The following is a 20,648-nucleotide window of genomic DNA, read 5'->3' as shown; positions in this document are numbered from 1 at the left end:
AAACTTTCACAAATCTGTCTACCTGTCGATACCATTCTACAGGTTTTTCTCTTAAATCGAGGAAAATCATTTGTGAACATTAAAATGTCCTGTCTCGTCCATGGGACGTGCACATACCCACCTCCTGGTATTTCTCTCATTGGTAACTCGTTTACCACTTCCACTTCCTCTTTCTTTTCTCTGACAGGAAAAGCTAAACTTGTTCTGTCTTCATCTCTTTTCTTTGTCCATTTTACTCTCCATTTAGCTAAATCACCCCATTTTCTCAAAACCACAATTAAGTCTTTTATATGAATGATTCTTCCTGTGGTGTTCATATTCTCAATGTCTTTTTCAGAGAAATCCACCCTGTAATGTTTAAGCATATTCTTTTGCTTACTCAAATCTACTTCTAATTCAGCAGCCATCTCCTCTAATTGATCATATTTATTTTTAGTTTTCCAAGTTATGCTTTTGCAAATAAATAATAATTCATCATCCTGATATGCCTTCAAACTGTCAGTTCCAATCGTTCCAATTATTAATTCCTCCAAATCTGCTTTCAATTTTGCAACATCAAGTAATTTACATTCGGGGGTTTGTGTTAAATCTATTTTATTCGGACTCTTTTCCGGAGTTCCAGAGTCAGATTCTGCACCAGATGGAGTTTTACTTGACAAACTTAGATTAAAAGTTAAGTCAGGCATCATTAATTTCTCTCGATGAATTTCAGACAGATCTGAATAACATTTTTCAGTCACCTTCTGTATTTCTGAATTTAGTGGAATAGTCAAAGCTGAATGTCTAATTTCTTTTTGATCAAATACTGGATGAACAGGCCCAATCGTTACTGGTACTGTTACTGCTTCCATGCTTTTAGTTAACTGCTGTATTAATTCATTCGTAGAACAAATATTTTCTGAGGTACTCGGTAATTCCTCATACCTTTCTGTTCTTTTTCTATTTAGAGTTACATTTCTCTGAACTGGGGTTTCATGTACTGTTGTTTCATTTCTATGGACTGGGGTGTCAGCATAATTTCTATTTTCTCCTGATATATTTGACCTACATCTTGTTTCTACTCTTTCAGGTGTTTTTCCATTATTCGAATTTGTTTTAGGAGACAACTCATCAATAATTTCTAGTATAAATTTCTTCTAAAATTGCATCTTCCATCTCATTTTCTTCACTAATATTATTTTTCTTTTGAGTACTCCTTTGCCCAGTTACCTCATCAATTAGTCTCACTGGGTACAAACCATCACACATGTCTGCACTTCTCCATCGACGCATTCTATCCTGATGTGTTTCTCTATTAAGATCTAGTCCTGTACTACTTGACACTCCTCTACTTTCTCGTTGTAATTCAAACATTTCATCCTCCCATTCAACTAGAGCTTCAAATTGAGTAGGTCTAGGCTTTGGTACAAGTATCATCATTTTTTCTCTTAAGTTTTTCAAAACTGCCATGTTAAAAGATCCATCTTCTGGCCATGCTAATACACCATCATTCTCGGTATATTTCATCCAATTCTCAATCCAAAGACAAGTATGATAACCATATTCACCTAATATATACGCTGCAGGTGTTTTGTACTTATGAATTAATCTTCCACCTCGCGTTGCAATTTTCTTTTCAGGTTTAAGTTTATTTTTCAATTTCTGAAACCATGAAAGCTTCTTTTTCTCTTTCTTGAAATAATAATCCATGTTTTTAAATAATTTCCCTTACTTCGGTAAAGATCATAACAACTTATAACAAGGAAGTTGTTATTCCGCGACACCAACCAATCCGTGCACGAAACTCACCAACAAACCAATCAGGTTTAGCTACGTCACTGTTCTGCTCAACCAATACAATTACTGCTTTCAGGAAGAGCCAATTAGCTGTAAGCTTGTCTTAGTCACGTGAACCAATCTGTGCGCAGACTGTGACGTATGTTAGCCAATCACAGCGCGACTCTTGTGACGTATGCTGCCGCTGCAGCTTCTCTGTCACTCGCACCGCTCCTTAAACTGACACCTCCTTTACAAAAAATTTCAAAGCGCCATATTTACAAATCCTTCAATTGAATTCCGTTAATAACTACACAAAAAACAAACCATTTGTCTGTTTCGCTAAATAAAGTGATAGCTTTTTCAGTCATTCAAGTATTCTTTTCACGTGAAATAGACAACGCTATTGTCACAGAATATTTAAATTCGTCGATAAAGTAAGGCTACTCTACCCTTCTAGCAAGTAATAACGAACTCGTTTCCCTCTAAATGCACATACAGAGACATTTTACACCTCCTTAGAGACAATTCAAAGTTTAACTCGATCATATATTACAAATCATTTACGCACATTCATACGGAAAAATCCCTAACCAAGCATACATAAAATCTTTAGTAGGACTCTAACCCACCAATAGAAATTCTCTCTCGCTAGTAAGATAGACGACGCTTCCTTACCCTTCACTCAAGCTTAGATAAATTCTACTACTCTTTTCACAGTGAGTTTTAAAACAGGCTCCAAGTCCCTATACTCGAAAGCTACAATTTCATAGACAATCCTCACTATGCATTCTACCTTACACACCTAAAATCCCTAAACTTGTGCTGTACGTCCACAACACTAGTGATATACGGCGATACCACTATTTTGAAACAGAACAAATGTACTGTGTAACTTCACCTGTCACACTTCTCTTGCCGGCACAACTAGGAATTTTCACACTGCTGGAAAAAACCTTTCGACTACATATAACAACTTAACAAACTCAACATATGTTAAACATCGATCCTATGTAATTACCATGTAACATGTCAGTTACCATAGTAACCGAACTCTGCTACCAAGGCATTGATCCAGCGCTCCTATTGGAAAACTGTCTCAATAACACTACCTATTACCTCAATACTCAACATTATTAATCATAAAACACATATGAAGGCCCATGACACCAATGAGACAATTTTTGAGCGACTGAATCCTGTGGCCTGATTATTAAATCTACACTTATACTATTTACACTATTATATACAACTGCAGTTTAACTGTTTTCACCATGGTTTTAAAACATTTATCATTTATAATCAAGCCACTGAAGGCGATTGAATCAACTGATGGTAACTAGATCATGAATTAACAAGACCAGCTTGTCATTTCAAATCTAATTTTTATTAACCTTGATTATTCATAAAGGAAAAGTCATTTACGTTTAAAATCTTTATGTAATAAGCAATCAAGAAAGCAGCATTTTAGTGAGGAAAATAATTAAAATAATGACACTTTCAAATCAAGATCAAAAACATGAATTAATAGCAGAATAACGGTTTCCATTCCCTAAATCTATTTCCCTGTCTGATTCTCTCATCACCTAGAAAGGAAAAGATCATTTAAAGTCTGCTGTCCTTACGTGCGCCAAAGTCCGACAGCATGTCACCTCAATCAGGAATGGCAAGCAGCAAGAGCTTTTGCTCCACTCCAAAGGTCAGCTTTTATACCTTTCTTTCTAGCTAAACTAACAACTTTTGCATTCTTTCGTAAAAATCCAATCCTCTCATTGGCTGAGCCATGTCAGTCCACTGTTAGGTCACCTCCCATTTTGACCATGTTTAGGCTTCACATAAGCCCTATTGTTTCTCACTTTAACATCTTCTAGCTTCCTCAGGATTGTTACTTTTCCTGGAGTTTCAAAAATCACTTCCTAGCCTTGGCAGTCATAACAAGTTCCTGTCCTTGAGCTTTTCTCCGAGAGCACATTTAATTCAGCTGAATGTCTGCTTTTCCAAATTATGAAGAATTTGCAGTAAAAGTCTTCACAGCTGCGCATGTGCAAAGCATCGCTCTGGACAAGTTTTCGACTGCGACTCTGTCTGTCAAATCACTTCTAGGCCTCACTTCGGAAACTATTATTAAACAAACACAAGACATCAATTAATTAAAGAACTGAAACCCATTCTGTTAATCACCCCCTTTACTAATTAATCCCGTTAATTAAGTTACCTAGCTGAAGCACAATTAAGCAGCATCATATCTACCATTCCTTTAGGAACTGCAGGAACTCTTTATGCATTCTTATCACAGAAAAGACATAACATAAGCACACAAAATAAGCACATGCCATTAATTAAACAGCCACATTTTATACTGACAAAGACAATAGACAAGGTTAGTTTATTATTTCTTCTTTGCGTTTGCGACATAAAAGCACATTAGTTAACCGGCGTGTACTATTGAATGCATTTTTAAACTAGGTTGATTAGTTATTTCACCACATGCTTTATTAATTCTGTTATAATTATGAGAAATTAACTTCGCAAGTTTGAACAAAATCTTGCTCATCACCTTGCTCCATCAGCTTCATTGCATTTAGTTTTGGGGGGTCCCCTTGACAAAACCCTACCCTACTCTGCAAATCATTAATATAAAGAGAAAAGAGAAGAGAAGCCAATAGGCACCCTTACTTCAGCCCATTGTGGGTCTCTATTTTACTTGACAGGCCCTGGTTTCCTCCCATCAGGATCTGAGTCAAGTAGAGGAGTGCAATGCGATAATTAAGGTAAGCAGGGGCATGGGAATCCCTATACCGGCCAATTTTCTCCACAGTGTCCCCCGATCAACTCGGTCGAAAGCGGTGAAGAAATCTATAAAAGCCACATATAACGGCATACCCTTGCTCATTGGGTATTTTTTCAATTTAAGTTTGGAGGGGGAAATGTTATCTAGGGTGCCACTATATTTATGGAAATCGCCCTGCTGTGCTGGGACAAAACTGTTTCCAAAAGGTCAGTCTTGAAGGTGGAGGAGTATACTCTTGGCTAACAATTTTCTGGGCGCATCGAATAATGCGATCTGCCTAAAGCTAGCAAGGGGAGTTTTCTGGTCCCTTTTTATATAATGGGACCACAATACTTCCCTTCCAGGGGGATGAAATAGTCCCATGTTCATAGCAATAAGAGAATACCAGACACAAGAATTGTGCCCATGCTACGCCGTCCTGTTTAACTATAACTATTGGTACGTCATCAGGACCCATCGCACCTGAATACCTTGCCCCTTTAATGTAGCCCTCTATTTCATTACAGAAAGGTGGGCCATAATCACTCTCCACCAAGGAGTCAAGGACAAAGTCTGAATTCAACCCAGCCAAGAAGTTTAGTGCATATAACTGAGAGATGTATATGGTCCATTCTACATCAGATATTAAAATAGGTTTTGCTTTAGTCCTGCCATCACAAAATGTTGCTATTAAAGCCCAATATTTATGTGTATCACCGGACTGTGCAACCTCTCTTAATTTTATCCAATTCACATCTTCCATCCCTCCATGCTCCGATGCTAGTTTTCTTTTTCTTGACTGTTTTAATCTATTAATTTCCCTTTCTCTGGTCATTGAAGACTGCTTAACTTGTTCTCTTATTAGGCCATTAATCTTACGATAATTTTTTTTTACCTCCCATGATTTAGCCACTAAAGGATTAGTGCTGCTAACTTGCATTTTGCTTCCGCATGCTCTAATTAGGGCCAATATCTTCTCGAACCTCGAGATGGAATTTTCCTGACTAGGGCCCAGATACGCATTTTCAACAATTCTCCTAAAACATAGGACCGGAGAGTGTGCCCATTAATTCTATTATATAAAATGCTATCATCCCTTCTATTCCAAGGTTCCAGCAACTCAAGTTCCATGTTGACATCCACTGATGGAACTCCATGATCATCCTGTTTGTAGGCAGTACCTTGAATTGCGTATGTGCACCAAAGATTTGAGAGGTTACCACCATATAGTCAATCAGTGAGTGCCCACGTGGACCATGAAAGGTTAAGTAAAGAGGCAGGAGAATCACCTGGGAATCTGCCATTCAATAGCACAAAATCTCACATTCTCAGATTATGCAAGAAGGACAAGCCCCGCCCATCTGATCTAATATGGCCAGGCAATAAGGATTCAGGAATGGACCATACGTCCTCCAACTCAGGGTTAGAGAAAGCCTCAGGGGAACAAATCGAGATTTTAGCATTATAATCATACCAGCACAATATCTTTACCTATTACTAATCTTAAATCCTCTATTTCTGATAGCATCTGTAGCAGAGAACTTCTGTTGAATAGAGCCAATTCAGTATCAAACAGGGAAGCCAAAATAAGAATTTTAGTTGCTTGCCAAGAGCTATGCCCAGCACATGACTTAGCGCTTAACCTTAGATCAGACCCCAACACTGATATCTGCCTTGTACAAGAGAGTGGCTACTGAAGCAGGACGTTATGGCTAGTAAACATATATGCTGCCCTGAGCTATATGTCAGTACTGATGCAGCAAAAAAAATAAGGGTAAAGAGAATTAGCCCCTCTAGGTTCCTCGTGGCTATTGAGATGACTTCTCTGCTGCTTAAATATTGAAATCTATAGCAAAGCTGCTGCATTGAAAGCTACCAGTGCCTGTGCAGGATGTTGCCTACTGTAGGCTGAAGTAAGGGCTTGGTAGCAGAATATCTAAACAAAAATATACATTTACAAGGAAAACATATTTTTTAAATCACACACATTCGCCCGGTAGCCCTTCCACTGAAACACTGTTTTGGAGGCAGGTGTGAACATTATGTGCAATCACAATGCTTTCATTCATATAGAAGGGAGCCAATGACTGAAGTGGGCTGTTCCAGTGTCCCGTGATGTAAGATATGGTCGATGGAAAGTGTGAATGACAATTTAATGGACCAGTAGGCAAAGACCCTGGATGAAAATCGCCTATATGTATGTAAGTTATATTGTTTACTGATACTAACAGCCTGGTTAGATAGTTAAAGATGTCTCAATAGGCAGAACTAAAAATGGGACACTGTGGTCAAATTCATAGAAACTGTATTGCAGGTCTTTAAATCCAATCCAAACTATTACAGGGCAATATTTAGGTTAGGGCTAGAGATCAGATAATATGTGTTCCCAGGTCATGGACAGATGAGTGACTGTTAAGAATGCAGTTAACTCAAATACTTACATTTCCATTGTGTTTTCACACCCATTTTACCATCTAACTTAGGCTGCAAGCACATGGAAATTGAAATGTTTAGATTTTAACATATTTAAGTGTTAACACATATGACAAGCTGAAATTATGAGCAGGTAGTTTTAAGGTATGATAATATATCTTTTAAAAATGCCTCCAGATGGCTTTTATTGAATTGGATTTTTGATAATGTCTTCTAATATTTGACATTTTAGTACTATTTATTTGAATTCTAATAAAAAATGATCTGCTTTATCATTTTTGCATTGTTCATTTTATGCAGGCTACTGTCCTCATTTGTAGGTAGTAATTATTGAACTGTTGATAAAATTAAAACGTTATACTTTTCTTACTAAAGAAGGATAATTTTGAATCGTGAAAGCCCTTACCAAAGTATTATGGGACCGATTACGATGGCAGTCGGACGCTCGTCTGACCGCCATCGCAGCTCGATTGGCACAGGCTGTCAAGTAGTTGACGGTCCCACATGTCAAATTATGATGCCACCACAGTGTGGGCCGTTGGAATCATGGCTTTTTCCATTGCAGTCCCCAAAAAGGACCAGAGCACAAGGCGCAATGGCAAAAGGGATGTTTTGAAACCAATTGGTGCCTGGCACACAAGGCATGGATGTTTGCGGGGGCACCACAGGTGCCCCCCAGGCATCAAAGCAGAGGCCCTGCTAGGGGCCCTCAAAGTCCCTTTCCGACAGCCTTTCCATGGCTGTTGGTCCGCCATGGAAAGGCTGTCGGAAATGGACATCATAGTCCCTGCGGCGGTGCCAGAGTAAGCACCGCCACAATTGTAGGGAATATGATCTGACCGAAAGACTCCTTGAGCCCGCCGAAAGCGTCCGATGGTCCCTCTAATCAATGCGGTCCGACAGACCACATCATAATGCGGCAGTCGGACTACTCAGCTAGATGTCGCCAGTCAGTGGCAGTCCAACCAAAATCCTAATGAGGCCCTTTATTTTTTTTAAATGACTTCATAAAATCACAGGCATTTATTAATAGAAAAGAATGCTGTTATAAATGTGAAACATAAAATAAGTTAGTGATTTCAATAGTTGCAATTAGTGAAGCCTTCTTTTGAACACGCTTCGAATAGTGACCATTCAGCAACAAATAAACAATCCTCAAATGTTGCAGTATTTTTCTCTTTAGCGAGGAGGTAGGATATCAAGCTACGGTGTGTGTTTTTAAAACACTCTACAGTGAATCTAACCTTAAGCACGTATCCTAAACACGTGCATGATTTGCGATATCAAGAGCGAAAGACTTAATGAAAGCTTTTTTTCAAATAAATAATATTGCCTGCCAAACTGGGGAGCTTGGCTGGAGTCTCAACTGTTGATCGAGTTGCATGTGATGTCAAAATACATTGAAAGTATTGTGCAGCTTGTTGTAACTGACTAAAGTATGTAAACAAAAAAAAATCTTGTTAAATGATTTCCTCAGTTGGTGAAGACTAGGAAGTAAATGGTTTGCAATCAGAGGGTTGCAGGGAAAATGTCAAACCATAAATGTTATTTATTGTAATTTATAGAAATAATTTCTGTAACATTCTTTATTTTTTTCTTTTTACCGATTAACTAATACGTTGACAATTAAATTGAATGTGAAATATGAAAATTAGAATGTGTCAGAATCAGATCCTAATTTCGGAAGCAGATGTAGGCATGTGAAGATCAACACTTTATTGCTTGTGGCAGTATTTAAAAAAGAGGATGACCATTTTTCGGATGATCACATAGTAATATGGCAGCATGCAGGAATGGCTATTTTCCACCTTGCAAAGTTACCAACTTGACCCATGTAGAGGTAGGAATATAGGAAAGTAATGATTAATAATTCTTATTTTAAGTACTTTTACAACGTATTCTTAGGGTAAACTCATTGTGGGTGGAAAGAGTGAAGAAAAAGTCATTTTACACCTTCAGCCTTCAATGTTTGAATTTAGTCTTTGTTTTGGAAATGTAGGACAAATGGCCCTTCACATCGCTGTACTGAACCAGAACGTAAAGATTGTGAAGGAGCTTATTGGGAGGGGAGCAAACGTGTCATCACCACGAGCTACTGGAACCTTCTTCAAACGAGGGCCGCAGAACATCATCTACTTTGGTATGTGAGAGTGATCATAGTACCTACACTGGCATGAAGGTAGAACAGATTATTAAATACATCATAGTTTTTACTGTTGAATGTCTAGTTTCAGTTTCATTGAGAGTTTGATATAATGCCTAAAAAGGCAACACAAACTGCTGAATGTCAATCTTGAATTGTGCATTGTTGCTGTATTACCTACACCAGAAAGTAAACTCATGTTTCCTGTATAAATTATCAGACTACTTCTTTCTTCTTTACGTATTTATTTATCAAGGCGGTTTACAGTACAAACATGTAGCCTTTCGGTTATTTTAGAACACAGACTAGGATACGAAAATGGTCCAATACCATGAAAGAGCAGTGTGTGGGTGAGAACTCATCCAATCAGATAGTGTGAATCCCATAGTTAATATTCCACAACCATGGAGAGTCCAGATGGTCCATTTAAAAAGTATGTCAAATTATTCAGTTTTCCAGGTACTTTCTGAAATGAATGCTTCTGCGTTTGGTTGCAGGGAATGTTTGAGGCTGTTCGATAGTCTTGCACCTTAATCCTAGGAATCTGATTTCGTCATTAATAAGTGTGAATAAACATAGCTGGATCAAGCTAGCAGATGAAAAGAGGATTCTTGCTGGGATGCTTTTCGCAGAAAGCTTTGTGAACAGTGTAAATAACCTTGAATTTAATGTTGGCAATAACTGTCAGCCAACTCTGATTAGTTTGGAGTAGTGTAAGTATTTTGCAGACCAGGCCTACCTGGGAGATTGATGCCTTTTAACACTGTGTTGACTTGTTACAAGAATGACAAGTCAAGGTCAAAGATTATCTCCTGGTAGGGTGGGGTTGAAGTCCTAACCCAGAAACAAATCAAAGGGTAGTGATTTTGGCTTGCTGTCACCCACCAGGATGGTCATCTTCTTGGTTCCAATGAAAACGAGATAGCGGTCTTCCAACCAATAGAGGATGTGCCGGTTATTCTTGCCCATTTTCCTAACTTATCAAAATCTAATCAGAACCAGTCTTTATCTATAGAGCAACGCAATTCCTCCCTAGTTTCACCTAAGTCTCTGTTGGTGGCCATTTTCGATCTAAACAAAAACTAGTGCTCATGGAGATGATTTAATTCTGCATGTCCCTGGAGCTGGCACTTCACCTTCTTTTCCAGGATCATCCAACATTTAACAGTCTGTATTATGTGTCTTCAGATGTGGGGTGAAAATAGCATGCGTAAGAGGGGCAGGCATGACACATGATATGATGGAGGCAGTTATCATGTTTAGTGTATTCAGTGGAAAGAATTGTTTAAGGCCTGCAGCATAGAACATATATATATGAGAGTTGGATGTTTTAAATTTGAATGCCATGTTAGGCATCTCACAGACTATAGGTGTTGGATGTTTTTTTTAACACTAATGCTGAGGAGAAGTCCCACCAGGAGGGATGTATTCTTGCACTACCCATTTTCTACCAGGGAAAATAGTCCTTATTTTTGAAAAAGGAGTCAGACCCACACAAAATGTGTGGCAGGCTTGATCGATGAGTCCTACGTCTGGCACAGCTATTGTTGCCGGACGGACTCAACCCCACTTTTGTAGGGGTTGTACTGGTATTGTAGTCCTAAGGATTTATAAGGGGTCAGGAAGTAGTTGGAAAGTTAAAATAGCCTTCAGGTGGACCCAAATACTTTTATTAGTAGGTTCAAAAACAAGTTTCTTTAGGCAATTGTCCATAAAATATTCTAAAAAAAGCACACATTAATTAAAACCTTTAAATGAACCCCCCTCCTCACCGCCCCATGCCCATTACATTTCATTTTTTTAAATTCTGTTTAACAGATCGTAAGAACCGAGCAATCCCAACTGCCACATCTAAATATCGCATCTCAGACAGTAACCCCACCGCCTTGTTCCTATGAAGAGCATTATATCTAAAAAACAAAGGTCTTAAAAACTTGATCCGATTTGCAAGATAAAAAGCGCAGTCCATAAGAATATGTGTAATAGTGCATTTGGCTTTCAAAGGGCAGGGACATAGACTACTATTATTTTGCACCCCTGTCTTATATGGGTGGGATGAATAGATTGGATTACATCCCACCCGAACCCTTAGGATTTCTTTTCTCAACCTGGATCTGGTAACTGTGATAAGTAAGGGAAACACAGTCCTGTCCAAGTGAAGCTAACGGGAAGCTAATAGATGATTTCTTCCTTAAATATAATAGATCACATTGTTGTGACACCACAGCAGCAGATTCTCTCAATTCACGTTTGCCTTGAAAAGTAAGCCAAGATGTGACTGTACCACTATTTAAATGGAGATTCTTCATTGCAGTCATTCTGGTTCTAACGGCCTATGCCCACATCCTTTCGCTGCTTTGGCTCTCTTCCCAGCACAATCTGGATACTTTAGCCACCTCTTCATTCTCCATCAGGGTGTTAAAGTATCTTAGAGCCCGAGTGGCGGCCGCCATGTTCCAAGATACCAGACTGAACTCTCTCCTTATGGCCTGGACCATGGTACCTTGTGGGAGTGATAGAAGTCTTTTAAGCACTATCCCTTCCAGTCTGTCCCATTCATAGGTTGGATCAAGGGAAAATATCTCTCCTCCATACAGGCCTATTGGTGGAATCTTCATAGGCCTTTAATAACGGGATATGGGATAGGCCCCCAAATCTACCATTGAATCCAGATAAACAGCTTGCCTGCAAAAGGGCCTTCTGCCTAGAGGCAAACCCAAGGCGCGCCCCAATTCAGATATTTCCTAAAGTTAAACCCAGGTATTTATACTGATCCACTTGTTCCACCACCTGAGAATCAAGATACCAGGAAAAACTCTGCACTTTCTTCCCAAAAATCATAATTTTCGTCTTTTACAGATTAATACGAAGCTTGTTCTGCTTACTGTAAGAGGCTGAGTTTCCTCTTCAGACCAATTGGAGTGTAGTCCATTAATACCAAATCATCTGCATAGAGCAGACAAACAATATGATGATCCCCAATTTCAGGCAAAAAAGACTTTGATTGGGAAATAGCTGTTGGGAGGTCGGCCAAAAATAGACTAAAAAGTAGGGGTGCTAAAACGCACCCCTGACGCAGGCCATTGTCGATAGAGATTCTTTGGGACAACCGTCTTGACTTGTCTAACTCGACCTGAGCCCAATTGCCAGAGTGCAGGGATTGAAGAGCCCCAAGAAGGTGTAGTGGTAATTTGCAAGCGGCAAGTTTTCCCCATAAAATAGCCCTGTCAACAGAATCAAAGCTTGTCCGGAAATCTACAAAGCAACTGCACAGTCTTTGATTTTCCTCCACTGCCTTTCGAATAATAGCCCACAAAGCAAAGCAGTGGTCTATGGTTGAATGGCTCTCCCGAAAGCCCCCATGTTCTAAAGGGATTCTCTTAGTTTCAGTGGCCCATTCTTCAAGTTTGGCTAAAATAATCTTGGAGAATATCTTTAATGAAATATCCAAGAGGCTTATAAACCTGTAATGGATTGGGTCTGTACCGCTCCCTTTTTTGAAAATCGGTTTCACAATAGCCCCCTTCCAGGTAAAGGGGTAAAGGCTAGACCCTGCAACCCAACTAAACAAGATAGAGTAAATTGTAGCCCACCAAACACTATTTGTTTGAATTATTACCGCCGGGACTTTGTCAGGACCAGCAGCACAAGAGAGTTTTATTCTCTCAATAACTGCCTTAACTTCCTTCACTGAGAACCAGTTGGCTGGGAGGGTTTGCCCATAGATGTGCTGAGGGCCATCTAAACCTAAAGGTCCCCTGTATAACTCCGTCAGATGAGTGGCCCACTGTGCTTCCGGTATCATACAGGTCAGAATTCTCCTACTTTGGCCATTAAACTCTTTGACCTTTGTCCAGACTTTTTGCGGATCATTTAATAGTATAATCTCTACATGAAATACATTATGTGAAGAAGCACACAAGGTATGTAACAAGTGTGGATGAAACTTATAAACATATTCAGGTTTCCCAACAAGCAATAAGGAAACATTACAGATCAACAATTCAGTGTGCAGTGCACACATTCCACAAAGAGGTATGCCTCACCGTTAGTGTGTGAGGTCATAAAGCAGTCTTCTGGGAGGAGGAGTCCACAAGAGGAAAAAAGTTATATAATTATGACTATACCTGTCTAGGTTTGGCGGTTGTCCTGTCTGTTTTGGGATTGGATCGGATGTGTCCACCAGTGGTTCTGCTTCATTGCTTGTGCGTATCAGACAAAATCTACAGCATTGAATTACTGTAACAGTGCATTAGAGCTAGCTCCGCAAAAATAATGCTGAGACCATACCTGCCCATTTTCTTTAACTTTTTTTCCATTATTCTACTATAACCTTCTCATTTTCAGTCTATTGGATGTAATGGTTTTTCACTTTTGCCAGTACCTTTCAATTTGTGTACCTCTATGCAAATTTGTTTTGCCCATAGTCCTTCTTGTTGACTACCATTCCCCAATGTTTTATTCCTTCTATGAATGGAGGTCAATTCACCAAAATGCCAGGTATAGCAGAAGTGACATCACACACCCTTTGACCTTTACTTTCACTCAGTCACAGGTGTTTACACAAAAGCACACGTTCACACTCCCTCACTTATGTGAAGACTCTCCCACCTGCAAGCATGCACTCAGCATACAATTAAGACATATTCCAGCTAATTGTACTGTATTATTATTATTATACTAATTGAGATAAAAAAAATGGCAGAAAACAAAGAGTCAAGACCCAAAGGAAGTCCATAAGGACAAGCCAAATGTGTTCCTGGCACTGATTTTGCCACCTCTGAGACCAGGGGTCACAGCTGTGACCCCTGGCAACTGCTAAATGACATCCATGCTTTTATGGGCAGTCTCCTTCCTTTACCTACTCATCTCTTTACCGCTAACCTTATTTATTTCTTGCGCATATTTTCTCATTTCACAATTTCTCTGTCATGCAGAAGTGGCATGAAGCAGCATGAAGCAGCGGGGAGCGGGCAGAGCTCTTAACCGTAAACCATGGACGACAGGGCTCCACTAGACCCCCCCCCCCACAGAGAGGGAAGGGTCTAGTGGAGAGCTTTGCCGAATTTGCCTAACCCCCAACCCCCGTCACCACGATGGTGCCACAATGAATGTGCCAAGTGGAGCCGCAGAGCCGTAATGGCCAGCCAGCCCGACCCAGAAAAACATTGTGCTTGGGTCCCGAGGCTTGTTAGGTGATCAGGAGGACATGGCAAAGTACAACCGGAGGGAGCCCAGTGTCGGCCCTCTGGCGGAACTCCGGCACTCGCCACTCTTGGATAGAGAGCTACAGTGAGCTACAATGAGTGGTGCACATCCATCAAGCAGTGAGTGTGAGGGGGGTTGTGGGGGGCAACTGGGTTAGTCACTGTCCACAGGCGAGCCCCTACAGCTACAGACTCCCCGCCCCTTACTGTTTTAGCCACTTGCTGTTCGCTATACTGTGGCGACCGCAAGTTTAGTGCCACCAAATAACTCTGGAGTGCTGAAGTAGTTGAGGAACGGAGCCTGAATGAGTGCCTGACCCTGGGTGACACCTGCAGCAGCAGAGGCAAAGCCAATGACAAGACCGGACTTGTCTGGGAACAGCGCAGATCTCAGCACACCACAGCCTAAGAACAGCCTCAGGGCACCTGTGAAAAGGAGGCATGGGAGGCAAAGAAAATGGGCAGAGAAGTGGGGGATGTAGTAGGTGCATACAGAGTAAGGGCTCCCGGTGCATGGGAGCATCCACCCTAGAGGCTGGTGCCGCTTGTGCCCAAGGGAACCATGTGTTTCCCCCTTGTTTGATTAAAAACATTTTAATAATTCAGTGAAGCCTGTGGCCACCAACAGCCACAGACACAACATTCCTGAACTCTAGAAGGCATCATGTGCAACATCAGCAAGTCATAGCCATGGACACAGACAAGCCATCTACCGCACAGAAAAAGAAGGTGTGCGTGTGCCCCTACCCACCGTGCTTAGTGGAAAGTCCTTGTCATGGGGAGGTGAGGTGGCGCAACAGTCAGAGCACCAGACACCCCACACAAAAGACCGCGCGCTCATGCCCCTTCCCACAGTTTTTAGTTTAGCGCTCCTACTGGGTGGAGAAGAGGTGACGCTAACACTTCAGACCACAACTCTCGAGCTATGAGATCAGGTAGAAGGAGGAATGAACCACCAGCAGTTCAGCGATGCAGCAAGAACAAAAATGGTGGCACAAAGTCTCCCAGTAAGCCTGTGGAGTCCTTTCCATTGACTCAGAGACTTAATCATCAATGCTCTACCTCAATTGCCCCACCACTGACATCAGTACCGGACCCAACCGCTACAAGCCATTATAGTCCATGGCCGTTTGCCAACGGTCTTTCAGAACAATAGTGGAGTAGCAGGCACCCTAGGCCCTCGCAAGGCGCCCTTTTGCATTTGACTTGTGAGGGACATCTAGTAACGACTAGTGGAACTGCAGCTTGAGGTAATAATTTCAATGCTTTTGCATTTGGACCTCAACCTAGGAGAGCGACCAGTTTTGAAACATCTAGCCAGCTGGCATCGTCCAAACGAGAATACAACGTTCAGGGGCTGTGGTGGCTGCGAAGAATCATTCAAACATGTTGTATGCCTCTGAAAGACGCAGGGCCAGACTATTGAGAGAGTGGAACAAACTGGGGTAGTTCTTTTACCCTTCTGCTAAAATATGCCAATACACGCTGCCTTTCTTAAAGGCTTTTTGTATGAATACCTGCTTTTTCAATGCTTTTTTTAAAACTCATTCCACAATGTTTGTGTCTCCCGGTAACAGATTCTCATTGTATCATGAAATGCTAAATCTGTTGAGAGGTGCCATGTTCAGAGGAGTGGGGAGAACTTGCCTCAAGATTAACCAGGGAAGTTGGAGAGTCTTTTTGCAGTTCACCAGCTCCTGAGGAGCAATAGATATTTCACACTCTGCCTCTTCCCTTGGTATGACCAGAACAGACATCCCATCAGGGCCCACAGGCCGTTCCCTGAGTATCTGACTCTCATGCTCCCAGTTGGCACTGAGGAATACAGCTTTGAGGCACAGGACATTAAGATGTTCAGTGTATGGGCATTCATCTTCGAGGAGTTTGGGAACTTCTTGTCAATGCTTGGTGGCTCTTTACCAATGGGGTCCTTCATCCAACCCTACGTACAAAGCCTATATTGGTTCTAATCTGGGACACCTTTGTGAGTGTGGCAACCATCAAACCTGTTGGCCATTGTCAAGAAAACAATCATAGACTTTGACCCTCCTTCCTTGATAGAAACTCTGCCACCTGAATATTTGGTGTTATCTGCAGCCAAGAAATTCTAAAATACAACTGGCTCCACCACAAAAAAGGCAGCAAAAAAATAGATGCATTGGGTGAAACAGTCCGAGAAATCTGGCTCCAGCTTTGGGGTTCAAGCACCACGATGCTTCTAGTCCACTATAACAGAGCGTTGTGAAACTCTTCTGATCATTAAACTGATACTGTTCCAGAAAAGGGTAGCAGGGTCTGTAAAGACATCATAAAAGTAAGAATGAGCAAATCAGTTCAAACAGCAAGTGCAGCCAAGGACTCTGATGTTTTGGTTGCACAAAACATATCTTGTAAAGAAATCTGGTGAGATGCACAAATTCTGCAGTGCACTCCCTTGCATCAGGCACAATGTACGTTGTGGAATAATGCAAATTGGTTTAGAGAATACATTGGTGTTTGTTTCAAGGAATAGATGAAATTCAGTAACATTAGATATCCTGCTATATTGTAAAATGTCACTTATTTATGGTTGACAAAGCAAAACGTTAAGGTCCGTGCCCATTTTACATCCATTCTTACTTAAGGCATTTCATGCATTCGCTGGTGCTTCATCATGAATAGGTAGGTGTACATACATATCAAAGTGAGATATTCATTCAAAATGAGTAAGATGCACAACTCAGACTTTTATTCAAGCTGAATAAATGAGACCCCCTGCTATATAAACGATGATTACTATATATGGACATTTTTGTTTGAGGTTTAAATGATACTTTCTCAATTAACTTTTCTATGCGACACAACATCTGGATGAGGTTCACTTAAGTGCCTCCTCACGTTCAACAAAGGATTCTGGATATTCTCTGGCTCCTCTTTGTTCAGTACACATGCAAGCAGAATTAAAAAAAACTATAAAATAGGGTGGTTAGGAAAAAATAAAAAAATCCTAAATTTGAGTTTAAAAGGATAAGCTCAAGGGCAATAGCCTTCCCGTATTCCTTTTTGTAAAAGACACAGTGGTGGCTCCTCCCCTAAGGCGGAGTATCGCCCCAATGCTCAAAAGGTAAAATAAACATATTGTTATTATCATTTTAGTTTTCCTATTACAGTCAGTGGCCATCGGGGCGGGTGGGGCTGGTCAGACAAGGGGAGGAGTGGTTTGCACTCCCTAAGTGTGCAAAACTGGTTAGACAGCCCTGTTGGTCCGGCCAAACAGTCATGCACACTTTGCATCTTCCCCACCAGCCTGTAATGCACAGCCTGGTGAGGAAAATGCCCAGCCTCCCATTCCCCATCTGAGCGCCGATCCACGGCTCTCAGAACAATCGCAAAGCTGCATTTCAGCGTTGTGATTGGCTCAGGGGAGCCTGGGAGCCCAAGTGCTTCCTTCTGCCGGACTAGATACAGGAAGGAGAGGACATAGGAGAGGCGCCAGCTGGCCGTTTTCAGGTAAGTGTTTTTGGGGGTATTTTTTTGTACCCCCCACCTCGGCCTCATCAACCGGGTCCGGAAGCAGCGGCTACTGAAAAGAAAACAATTGCAGCACCAAGAACAACAATTGCAGCAACAGAAGTACTACCAAATGCAGCAATTGAAAGAAGGTAGGTTCACAACAGCCTTCTTTAGTGGTGGCAATGTCTTTACATGCTAAATAATGTCTCCCTCTCTCTGACATCACTATCAAGCACCCCAGATCTGTGGGGGGCAGGATGGGGAAGATTCCCAACAATGTTCCAACTTGGCAGAGTTTAACAAAAAAAGAGTTTAACTGCTAAATATTGTCAAATCGGGATATAAAATCAAATTCTCTATTCATGGCCCCTTCCATTCCTCCAAATGCATCAAGGAGTTTCAATCTCAAACAGCTAATTCATGAAATCATAATTCTTCTATGCAAAAAACACTGGAGAGTGAATTATCAAACTTCAAAGACACAAATGCATCTACTCACACTTTTCATTTTTGGTCTGAAAAGAAGTCAAAGCATTGGGTATCTTTTCATTCTATACTTGAAGTATGACAACAGTAAAGACGTAGAAAGACATTGCATGTATTTAAATAAAAATGGAACAAAGAAAATGTTGCCTTCTAATCAACAAATTTCTTAGTTTAAAATCGTTTTACCAGACAAACAAAATGGTAGTACAATAGTGTTTCATGTTCCTGCAAGTTAATTAACATAGTCCACTATGTAAAGATTCTGAATTAATGCCCTCGATAGACAACAAGGTATACATTACAGGTAAGAACCTTTTCCTTCTTTCTCATTCTTTGCTTATTAAATTTACCTTTATCTTTATGTCCGTTTACTTTTTCATGTTTGTCTTCTTATTATATTATTGGCGGCAATGTGGAGAGTACGCGCAAGAATTATAAAGGACTCTAATGAGTTTTGGCGGCAATGTGGAGAGTACGCGCAAGAATTATAAAGGACTCTAATGAGGCACGATCTACTAATTCTTAATCTAAAATGTAATTACTTTTTTAGACTGTAATTATGAACTTTAAATCTTCAAATACCGAACTCGCTTTTATAAATTTTATGGTGTGATTTTGTGTATATCTTTTATGATCTGCAATGATCGAAATAAAGATTATTTGAAGTTGAAGTTATATTTAATATTCTGTAACAGAGCAGTCCAATTCTGTTTGCTGTTTTCACAGTTTTTATTGATTTGTTTATTTACATTTTTTTTATTATGTAATAAGTTTTCCATTTTCTTTCTTTCTTTCGCTCCGAGTTTATCCTGTACTCATCTCATGCTTTCTAATTTTGTTTTACCTCATTGATCCCTCCTGTCTTTTTTCTTTAATTTCTCGTTTCAGTTCCCTTCATTCTATTTTCTGTCTCTCACCTCTCTGATGTGTCCTGTTTATTTCAGAGTTCATCTTCCACAAACATTTCTGCATATCCTACATGTGACCCTATCACTCACACTCTCAGTTTTTCACAGATTTTAGATTCCTCACTAATTCTTTTGTATTCTTCCTCAGGCGAGCATGTCCTGTCTTTTGCGGCATGTGTGGGCAATGAGGGGATTGTACGACTGCTCATTGAAAATGGAGCCAATATCAAAGCCCAAGACAGTCTGGGTAAGTGGACCATGCGTAACAGCTCTGCGTTAGAAAGGGAGGCAGCCTTCACACAAAAAAGGGGTTTCACCTAGCATAATGCTATAAAAGTCCCCCAATGTTTACGCCACATCCCTTATTACTGGAAGGCTCACAGCTGGCTGCTTTTGTGGCCACTCACTGCAACGGCAGGACCGTTCCATCCAGGCAGTGAACAAGGGCCCCAAGAATCATTTTCTTTGAGTTAGTTACCCTATGTTCTTTGCCTTCATCTGTACCCTAATCATCGGCAGCTTGGCCGCAAAGGAAAGTTAATTTGCATTTCTAACTGGTGCTTTAGAATATGATGAAAAAATATAACATTCTACAAATGATAAAAATTGGGGTCAAAGTATTGTAGCTCAAACGGTGCAAATAATCGCAACAAATTAGCATTTCCCAAAACATCTTTAAATGGAGATGTCACCTTCCCAACCCTCACCTCGGCTACAGTACTGAAATCAGAGAGAGGATGAGGTCTAGAGGCTATATTAATGACACCTGAGTTGTAAGGCCGGCAATAGCACTCGACGCAAAATACATTCAAAGGTTCTCGACTTAGTACTTTAGTTCCTTTTGCTTCTATATAGCTACATACGTATACACATATATAGATATAGATGTATTACCCAGTGGCGGTTATAATATTGTATAATATGTAATAAATTAAAGATGAAGTCAATCTTGTTAAGCAGAGTGGGTTTATTAAAACCTCATCCACGAACAGCCACAAGTAACTGACACATACAGAACCCTTCAAGTAAGAACATTCTGAGAATTAAGAATGAGGAGTGGAATGACAGATCTTAAAGGGGAAGGAAAAGTATAATTAGAAAAGGAGAGAACATCACACATCTCCCTTCCTTTACAAAATGAAAAGAATATCACAGCGGTCTTCACTGGGTAGTTGTAGTTTGGTCAGCTGTTCCAAGGAAAAGAGTTTACTGTGTTGCTAATAATTTTGGCACTGTTTGACAAATGTCCATGAAACTTCCCAAAAATTTGCTTCTTTCTGAATAGTTTGTGCATGGAAAGTTTCAGGGTGATCCGTCAAGTGGGGGATGAGTAAAAAAAAAAAGGGGAGGTCCCAAAATGCATTTTCGACAGACTTCTTTAGGCAGGCTACGGCAAAAACGTCTCAAAGGAATTACGCCAAATTTGTCAGGATGCTAGATCTGGGTGCACAGAT

General features: G+C 40.5%; 1 protein-coding gene across 1 annotated transcript in view; it reads left to right on the top strand.

Moving 5' to 3' along the window:
- LOC144823645 (transient receptor potential cation channel subfamily V member 6-like) overlaps nt 1–20,648 on the top strand; it is a 198,730-nt gene that overhangs the window by 105,136 nt on the left and 72,946 nt on the right. The window contains exons 4-5 of the mRNA XM_078682333.1: nt 8,958–9,098; nt 19,343–19,441. Coding sequence (XP_078538459.1) covers nt 8,958–9,098; nt 19,343–19,441 — 240 coding nt within the window. The remainder of the gene's footprint in view (nt 1–8,957; nt 9,099–19,342; nt 19,442–20,648) is intronic.

This window comes from Lissotriton helveticus, chromosome 3_1 (assembly GCF_964261635.1).
Source record: "Lissotriton helveticus chromosome 3_1, aLisHel1.1, whole genome shotgun sequence".
NCBI classification, from domain to species: domain Eukaryota; kingdom Metazoa; phylum Chordata; class Amphibia; order Caudata; family Salamandridae; genus Lissotriton; species Lissotriton helveticus.
Note: the sequence above shows the minus strand (reverse complement) of the source record. Positions and strands in the feature narration are given on the sequence as shown.